General features: G+C 29.7%; 3 protein-coding genes across 4 annotated transcripts; 1 reads left to right on the forward strand and 2 right to left on the reverse strand.

The window, feature by feature from the left end:
* Positions 1-1,346: 1,346 nt before the first annotated feature.
* On the reverse strand, positions 1,347-3,643 carry LOC115240216. 2 transcript variants are annotated; one of them, XM_029815240.1, is made up of 2 exons: positions 3,185-3,643; positions 1,347-2,897 (listed from the first exon to the last, which is right to left on the reverse strand). In XM_029815240.1, the coding sequence occupies exon 2, from the start codon at positions 2,827-2,829 to the stop codon at positions 1,837-1,839; it is 993 nt and encodes a 330-aa protein (XP_029671100.1). In that variant the 5' UTR covers positions 2,830-2,897; positions 3,185-3,643; the 3' UTR covers positions 1,347-1,836. The 2 variants fall into 2 exon arrangements, with proteins under 2 accessions (XP_029671100.1, XP_029671101.1); XM_029815241.1 differs by having other exon boundaries at positions 3,088-3,229.
* Positions 3,303-5,478, forward strand: LOC115240214 (venom serine carboxypeptidase). The gene is made up of 2 exons (XM_029815239.1): positions 3,303-3,804; positions 4,144-5,478. The coding sequence occupies exons 1-2, from the start codon at positions 3,508-3,510 to the stop codon at positions 5,260-5,262; spliced, it is 1,416 nt and encodes a 471-aa protein (XP_029671099.1). The 5' UTR covers positions 3,303-3,507; the 3' UTR covers positions 5,263-5,478.
* Positions 5,444-7,544, reverse strand: LOC115240217 (lysosomal thioesterase PPT2 homolog). The gene is made up of 4 exons (XM_029815242.1): positions 7,173-7,544; positions 6,526-6,775; positions 6,331-6,449; positions 5,444-6,260 (listed from the first exon to the last, which is right to left on the reverse strand). The coding sequence occupies exons 1-4, from the start codon at positions 7,323-7,325 to the stop codon at positions 5,907-5,909; spliced, it is 876 nt and encodes a 291-aa protein (XP_029671102.1). The 5' UTR covers positions 7,326-7,544; the 3' UTR covers positions 5,444-5,906.
* Positions 7,545-9,761: the final 2,217 nt, after the last annotated feature.

A 9,761-nucleotide genomic window follows, 5' to 3' on the forward strand; every position in this document is an offset into this window, starting at 1 on the left:
GGAACATTTCAAGCTTAAAGAATATGTGAATTTGCATTATTTGTGCAATAAATTTGTTGTTCGCATATGATAGCATATTTTTTTTCATGAATATTCTTTTTGTTAGGAAAAATCATTAAGTCTCTCGGAAATAAAATTTGAAGGAAGCTCAATTACTAGATATTTCGCTGAAAAATGAATTATTCGACCAAAGTTTCGCGAGATCCTGATATTCAGCAAAAATATCACGTTATACATATATAAGAAAATATGTAACACATATGCAGAAAGAGAGAGAAAAAATTATTCTATTGTAATATAATTAAGAGTGTTTTCTAATTACAAATGATGATATAATTTAATAATTATAAATGATGTTATGATAGAACAAATTTTCAAGTAATATATATCTCACGCACATATTTTCAAATTAAAAAAAAAAGACAATTTATTTGTCTTACAAAAAACTCAGGAATTCAATGTGAGCCTATTTGTTGGAAAACAAGAACTAACGAAGTGGTTGTTCCTATTTCAAAACTATATATATACATATATACCAGAATAATTATATTGGATATAGCTACGTAAAGAAAATGCATGAAAATAATATTTATATATAGCATTTAAGTAACATGCTTGTGAAATATATCCGATCCGAAGAAATATGACAAATATAAAGATTTAAAAAATAGATCTTTGGTCATTAATATAAATAAATATATAAAAATGTTTATTAATTATAAAATTCTGTCAATTTTTATTATGCATTATAGTTTTCTTTTTTAAAAACTTCGCAAAATATTATCACTGATTCACACATGATAAATTCTTAAAAATAAATTTAACTGTAAACGGAGAGTGCAATTGGCTTAAAATGATTTCATCGCTAAAATTTGTGCGCTATATAGATTGTATATTTAAGATATTAAAAGGAGCTATAATCAGATGTTAAATCATCGGTATGATTGCATTTCAGTTTTTTATACGTTTCTTTAGTTGTGAATGCATATAGCCTTGTAGTTTGGATAATTTTTAATTGCATATTTTAAATATTTAATGAAAAATGTATCGCCAAAAAAGAGAAGGTTTGTACATATATACAAATAATATGTGTATAAAAATATATTAGTTTATTGTGATGTAATCCTAAGACATTATCTTTTTTCCACACATGTACAGATTTATCCTCTTCCAAATATTCTTTAAAGTTCAGAAACTGTTAGTTTTCAATAAATCAGATGTCTTCATCTCTTCTAATCGATAAATTAAAAATGTATTGATTCATTGTAAAATACTTTAACAATCATAAGAATAAAAGTATTGCAAATTATAGGAAATATGAAAATTCGAGATATCAAAGCAGCAAATTTTTATAAGCAAATATATAAATTTGTTTATTAAATATTTTATTATAAAAGGCACATATAGAACAGACTTTTATATTCTTCTTAAAATAGTGTGCGTGTATCTAGATTAATCTCTAACATTTTATATTATATCTTACATTTTACATTTCACATTTTAATAAAAAAATAAGTTATTTTTTAACAATGATGTAATCAATATTATATTTTAATAAATGTATAAAGGTTGTATTATATATTTTACCACATTAGAGTATATTAATACTTAAACGATAACATACTTATCATTTTTTATGCGATAGTATATTCATATTAGAAATAAATTCAAATGCATAATAATACATAATCTCTTTTAGCAATTCTTGCAAGCAAAGAATACTTTTCCTTCCTAACTACAATATGCAATATATTTCTTAAAATGGTAAGCGAATAAAATGCAATGTGAACATCATAATTGATACTCCAGGCATAAAAAAAGAATTTGATATTATGTTTATGTTAGTTCATGGCACTTCAATTTTAAGGCAGCGTTTTCTTGTTTTAAGAATTCTAATTTATTCTGCTGATCCTCAGTTTGCATTCGCAAAGCAATTAACTCTTGCTGTAAGTGCTCATTCTCCTCAATTAAGGCTTTCATTCTAGCAGAATCTTTGCAGGAATCCATTTCTTTAACCACATCATCTGTCTGATCCAAGAGATTTTTTATCAAGGTAGCTTGGGAGTTTATATGCAGTTCCTCCATGGCACGTAGAATCTTTGTACTCTCTTGCTTAGTATACATACTTATTAGTTCTTTAATAGCCGTAAGCAAACCAACTGGATCTTGATCTTGTATTTTAAAACCCGGTTTCTTCGATTTATTGGGCAACTTTTCTTTCTCTTTAATCAAATAAGAACTAACCTCTCTGGAAGAATCTGAAGGACGATTATTCTCCTTACTGGAAACGTCAAAAGAATGATTGGAAGAATCAGGAGAATGTCTATTCTCCTTACTAGAAGTATTTAAGGAATGAATAGTTTCCTTATGTGATCCGGAACGCCGCATACGATCTTTATTTGCAATTTTATTTTCAGGTACCTTAAGATATCTTGCCTCTTGCAACTTTATTTTTTGTTCTTCATTAATATTGTGCTGTTTATTCTCAATTTTTATTTTTATATCTGCAGGCTTTCCTTTACTATCTACAGCCTTCTCAGTTTTCTCGACTGCTTTTATATTCACAGAAAGCTTTTTTATATTTTGATCAGATTGTTTCTTAGAATCCTTTAAAGAATCTTTACCGCCTGTAAATGTATTTGAAACTGTTATAATGGAATGTTTTTTCTGTGGTCGCGCAACATTATCCCTCTCATTCTGTTCCGAGAACTCAAGTAACGGAGATGAGGTAGCATGTCTGGTAGTTACATAGCAATCCACTTGCTCCTGAGTTATTTTCTTTGATTGTTTTAGTATTGGCTCTAGATCTTCCAAGAAAGAATCATTCATTTTGAATATCTGTATATGGCTCTATGTAAATATCTGATTTGATATTTATAATAGACGTACCACAGCAACTGTAAAAATATGTATAAAATATTAATAATGCATTTTTGAATGTTTAACAGGAAAAAAATCCTCTTTTTTGCATAATTTGACGTAATAATAATAAAAAAACGATATTAATATCTTATTATTATAAATTAAGAGAGTGAAACATAACACCCAAAAAAAGAAATGGCTTAATAAATTACTAACATTACAAACCTTATAAATAGAAATTTGTAAATTTACAAACGCATTGAATAGCTAATTAAAAAATATATAAATATAATGAAGTAAATACAGTAAGCCTCGCACTAACTTTGTTTTGATTGTTAACGGCTATCGCGACTTGAACGTGAAGGAAGCGTGCCAGTTGTGGTTAGGTTAAGTATGATCAGCTGATCGATTCAGTTGAGCGGTAAGTGAAACAAATACTTATGGCTATTGGCTCGATATTGATACTACAGATCACGCCGAAAACGAATGAAAAATAAAAAAGGGTCATGCTGGATATGCATGATATAAATAAGATACAACCGTGATTCAGCCACGATATAAAGCCACGATTCTGCAGAATTCGAGGCATTTACCGTTCTCGCAGTTCGCAGTGAAAATATTTAATCGCGATTTGTAGTCAGCAACATGAATAGTGTGCTCGTTCTAAGTCTGAACTTATTATTCTTCGCATTACCATACGAAAGTACATGTGGATTCGTGAACGTATATCCGAAACTGAAGGAATTTCGTCTCGCTGAAGGTGAGGATGCTGGTACACCGCTTTACCTGACGCCTTTAATAGAAAATGGAAAAATCGAAGAGGCGCGAGCGAAGGCTATCGTTCAAGACAAGGAGATGGGCGATGTTAGCAGTTACTCAGGTTATTTCACAGTTAATAAAGAGTACAATTCCAATCTTTTCTTCTGGTTCTTCCCAGCTATGGTAAGCAATGATCAGTAATCTTTGTGTATATAAGTATATATAATTTAACTGTGTGCTATAAAAGATCAAAAAGTTGATTGTACATAACAAAAGTGCCTTGCTATATTTATATAAATTTTATATATATGTAATGTTCTCTTGAAAGTATTTCCTCTATGTATATACTCTCTACGAATAATTATCCTGCAACTATCTAACGTATAAAAAATTTTTTTGAATTTGATAATTTTTAGAAATAATATTATAATGATATATATATGTATATATATTTTTTACTTTATTACAAATTAAAATCGTAAATTAAGATAAGGATTGCTTAGAATTGTTTTTTTATCACAGCATAATCCAAAGACCGCACCAGTAGTATTATGGTTACAAGGTGGACCAGGTGGATCTTCAATGTTTGGTCTTTTTCTGGAAAATGGCCCATTTATTGTAACTGCTAATAAAACTTTAAAAATGCGGAAATACTCATGGACCTTGGCACACAATGTAATATACATTGATAATCCAGTTGGTACTGGCTTTAGTTTTACTGATAACGAGAAAGGATATGCCAGAAATGAAACAGATGTAGGGAGAGATATTCATACTGCCTTGGTACAATTTTTCCTGTTATTCCCAGAGTTACAAAATAATGATTTCTTTGTTACTGGCGAGTCATATGCTGGGAAATATGTGCCAGCAGTGTCTCATGCCATTAAAGATTACAATATCAAAGCAGAAACAAAAATTAACTTGAAAGGTCTATCCATTGGCGATGGATTATGTGATCCAGAGAACCAATTGCTATATGGCGATTATTTGTATCAAATCGGGCTAGTAGATCGAAATGGACAGGCCGAATTCCAAAAATATGAACAACAAGCCCGCGAGTTTATTAAACAGAAGGAATTCATCAAAGCGTTTGAGATTTTTGATATACTCCTTAATGGCGATTTAAGTGGCACTCCATCTCTATTTCACAATTTAACTGGTTTTGATTATTATGATAACTATTTACATGTAAAAGACAACAATGATTCTGATTGGATGTCCGAGTGGATTCAGAGAGCCGATGTAAGATATGCTATACATGTCGGTAATAATACTTTTCATGTTGAAGCCAGCATTGTCGAAGAGTATCTAAAAGAAGACGTCATGCAATCTATAGTAGTTCTTTTAATAGATCTTCTGAAACACTATAGAGTGCTCATCTACAATGGACAATTGGATATCATTGTGGCATATCCGCTCACTGAGAATTATCTACAGAAGTTGCAATGGTCTGGAGCAGACAAATATGCGAAAGCGCCAAGAAAGTTGTGGAAGGTTGGAAATGAATTAGCAGGCTATACAAGAAATGTTGACAATTTAACGGAGGTTCTTGTACGAAATGCTGGTCACATGGTTCCTTCTGATCAGCCAAAATGGGCATTAGATCTAATCACTCGTTTCACACATAATAAGAAAATTTAAACAGTTAACAATTGTTACATAGGATATATGTGATAAAAGCTCTCTGCAGATTTTAATAATAAACATGTATATATACAAGTATGTATATGGATACACATTTAATATGTGAACATAAGGCAATGTACCAATAATATTAAAATACTCTAAAAAGTTTTACAAAGTCAAAGATAAATACAGTAGATTTATGTAATAGAAATTAATAAATTTATTAAGAAAATTTATGTATAAGTATTTTCTTATTATATAGCTTATACATTATATAAACAATTTAAAAAATACATAGATCCATAATAAATAATTCTATTTCTTGAAATAGTTCGAGTTCTGCATAGCAAAGTCTATAATTCTTATATATTACAATTCCTGATTACAAAAAAATTATAATATATAATTAAAATCATCTCTCTATATGATACAAAATAATCTTAGCATTATAGATATACATTTATGTCATGTTTGTCTTCCTTTTTTTTAATTTATATGAATTTAATTTAATATGAAATATAAAAGAAAAAATATGTCATAAGAATAAACTTATAATTGTGTAACTTTTTATTATGTGATGATAAATTCTTTGGATTTTCTATTAAACATGATATTTGGCAAATTTTATTTCTATACATTTCACCTACATTTCAATAAATTTAATCTAAGTATGGTAATAAAAAATGATCTACTATTGAAATATTTTTATGCCATTCAGTATGGGGAATTCCTGGCACAGTAATGAGTTTTAGTTTTCCCTGTTTATCTAATGTTTTCAAGCCAATTACATCATTCTTATAAATAGATCTGTCACGCATTTCTATCACAGTATTGTTATTATCGTAATATCCAAAATGGCTACTTTGCCAAGGAGTGATAACCCCATCGTCTGGTCCTCCGATAAGTATCATACGTTTTAACTTAGTCAGACCTGTTTTATAGTCAGAATTATTGTAAACATCTATTTCATTGTTCACATATGGTAAAAACTTGCTGTATTTATAATATAGTTCCTGAAAGAATAAAAAGTTTGTTATAATACACCACAATATACTGAAATCATGTAAGATAAATTATATTAACTTGATGATAAGGATCATTCCAGTAATTTCCAATACTGGTATGTTGTCCAAGTCGTGAATAAAAAAGTTCATAGGCAGTTTCACAAACTAGATCTGGGAAGAACAAATGCAGAAAACGTGCTGGAAACAAGAGATTTCATGATTACAACAAAATTTCTGTCTTTTTTTCTTTTCAAACATAATATTTTTTACATACTTCCATATTGCCCTGCTTGTGGCGAACTCAGGGAAATAAAGTTTCTCACATTATGCATAGGAAATCTTTGTAATATTGCTCTAGCTAATAAACCACCCTGGCTGTAACCTATTAAATTAATTCCTTCAGGAAATGCAGCACCTATAGAGAGTACATCCATACCAATTTCCTCTACCTGTTGCCACATGGGTTCCAGACTACTCCAGCCTGCAAACCTAACAGTATTGTAAACTGGAGTCCCAGGGTGTATCTGTGAAAATATGTTGAAGATGTATCTCAAGTAATAAAAAAAAAGATTAGTTTTCTCTCTACTATTCCATCTAAATTATAAGTTATATTCAGAACATCTACAATAAGTTATCAACTGTAAAAATAGTTATGGAAGCATTAACATGGGAAATTGTACCAAAGATATATAACATATGTGGAACATAGTAAACCAAATTAATGACTATAAGAAACCAAATTTTTTTTTATTCATAAATAATAATATAATTATTATTTTTTTATCAATAAAGCGAGGCGAATATTAAAATATGCATAATAATTTATGTGAAAGAATTGCAATCACGAAATCAATGTGTCATATTTGCATACTAAAACGATAATATTGACAATGAGATGTCTTCTTTTGTTAGCTTGCCTACCTCCTGGATTCTATTACTAATTGTTTCCATGCTATCACTTCCAGTAAGAACTCCATGAATGATAACTACAGCGTGATATGATTTTGCTTGATGACACGATAATAAAGAGACTAAAAACAAATAAATATGTATCACAGAGTTTGTACTTGTCATTGTTTCTTGCACGAAAATGGCACTTAATCTTAAATCAGCTGTTTACAGCCACACAATTCAAGTTGCACAACTCTTTCTATATCCAAAATGAGATAGATATATAATTAAATGCTTGAGATAAAAAAAGAAAGAGAAAAAGAGATGGAAAGTGCAAAAAGAGAACAGATCTCACAATGCATTTCATGGAGCGCTACATTGCGATAAAGTAAGAGATAGAATCACGCCGATAAGAACATAGTTCAGCATTATCGATAAATGGTGCTATATAATGGAGCATGGAGCTCACAAACAGAATCCCATTCTTATTGAATCTGTATTTCCTTTCTGCGGACATTCTCTGAGGTGTATACATTTTTTTTCAAATATCTATAAAACATGTAACAAAGAGAAGCCTAAAAGAATATCCATTCTGTTATTTTTTGAGGAATATGCGTGGGATATTGACAAGCCTTGTTAAGTACCACCACCTGCATCCATTTTAGAAACTACTTAGCATTATATAGCCAAATCAATTTTTTGATTCTGCCGGTAAGATTACTGTTTCGGTATACATATCCGTATACTACTTATATTAATTATAAATCATGAATACGGACTTGCCGTGTGTAGATTTAATTAACAAATATATATTTCATTAACTGCGTGTGGTCTTTTTCCATTCTAATATATATCATAAACAACACAATATGTCATTATTGAAATATATATTTATATATATATAAGATGTCCCACCAAAAGTGGCCACCCCCTTTTATTTTTTAAAATTAAAAAAGACAGACCATAACAAAAATATATATCAAATTAAATGGTTCAAACTTTTCATTATTTTAATGCATTAAGTTAAATCAAATTAAATTAAATTTAATTACTTTAATCCTGCAATTTATATGTCTTATTATTTTCAATCCGAATGACAAATTACATTTAGATCGATGGAAAATTTTAAAAGCGAAATATATACATTTGACTCTAAGCATTGTTAGAGAAATAATTATTGTCTATAAGAATCACAACGAAACGATAATTTATAATTTTTATCTTTATTGCTTTGATTCTTATGTGAAATAATAAATGATCGCGCGAAATATGAGCTTCGATAAAGATCTATTATCACTCAGTTATGTATCGTTTATCGAAAGTTAATTATTTGTTAATTATCATAAATATAGCAAAATTTCCCGATATTTATCGCGATCAAGTTTCAAAAAGGAATGTGAAAATATACGCGGAGAACATCTTTCACAACTATTTTACTGCTCGAGTGTCGCCGCGCGAATGATAACAAAGCCGCGGCATGTAAACAATAGCGCGCTATTGTTGACATGCTGCCAAGGCCGTGTTATTATTAATTTTCGTCGCTGAAATATTTTACGTATTATAAAATCTCTAAATACGCGATATACACACACACATACTATGTCTCTTAAATTATAGATTAATTATTAATTAAACGCTTGATATATTAATATGAAGTCTCTAGTTACATTATTTGCTCGATTATGCAATTTGTGTCTTATCACGCATTCTCAATTCGAATTGCAAAGTACAAAATTTTGGCTTTGCGAAAAATTTTAAAAATAATATATTTGATTTCAAGCATTGTTGGAAAATAATTATTACTCGTAAGCATTGCAACAAAACGATAATTAATAATTTTTATCTCTATTGATTCATTTTCTACTTGGCATAATAAATGAATAAATCATGAGAAATATGCACTTTGATAAAAATCATATCGAAAGTTGATTAATAGCGCATTATTTTCCAATATCGCGATTGCGATTCGAAAAAGAATTTGACAATATACGAAACGTTTCGTATCACTATCTGTAATATTTAAAATAAATACTCTTAAAGATGACAATGCTGAATAAAAATTGGTAAATGTCTCACAAGAAACATTGTTCTTATGTTAGGCTTTTCTGCAAGCTTGCGGCTCTGAATAAATTTTATTATATTATATTATTACAATATTAAATATAATCTACTTTAAACTAAAATTATTTAAATATTAAATTGCGATTGTTAAACTTAATATTATTGATGCGTAATATATCCGATTAAATCGTTATATCGTAAAAACTGTATATTGCATCGACCCCCCAAATCAATTAGGTTTTTCCATAGAAAGTATTCTAATTAGAAGTAGAAAAAATTCCATAAATATGAAAGCAATGATCCTGTATTTAAAGCGATGATCGGTGACGATGGATCTGAGGGTGCGTGAAAGGAAGGGTGCTGACTGCCGAAGGAATCCAATTGCATCACGAAACGCTGCGTTGCAGAATATAGTAGGTCGCCACCCTAATCCTTACGGGGCTGCTGTATACTAGGTGGCGGGGCACGTGGTATTTCCCGAGCTCGCTTTAGCCATACATCACCGTACTCTGACATCGCCACCGCTCTTAACCCCCAACCCGTAAGACGAAACTCACG

This window comes from Formica exsecta, unplaced genomic scaffold, assembly GCF_003651465.1.
Source record: "Formica exsecta isolate Colony F162 unplaced genomic scaffold, ASM365146v1 scaffold421, whole genome shotgun sequence".
In the NCBI taxonomy this organism is placed as follows: domain Eukaryota; kingdom Metazoa; phylum Arthropoda; class Insecta; order Hymenoptera; family Formicidae; genus Formica; species Formica exsecta.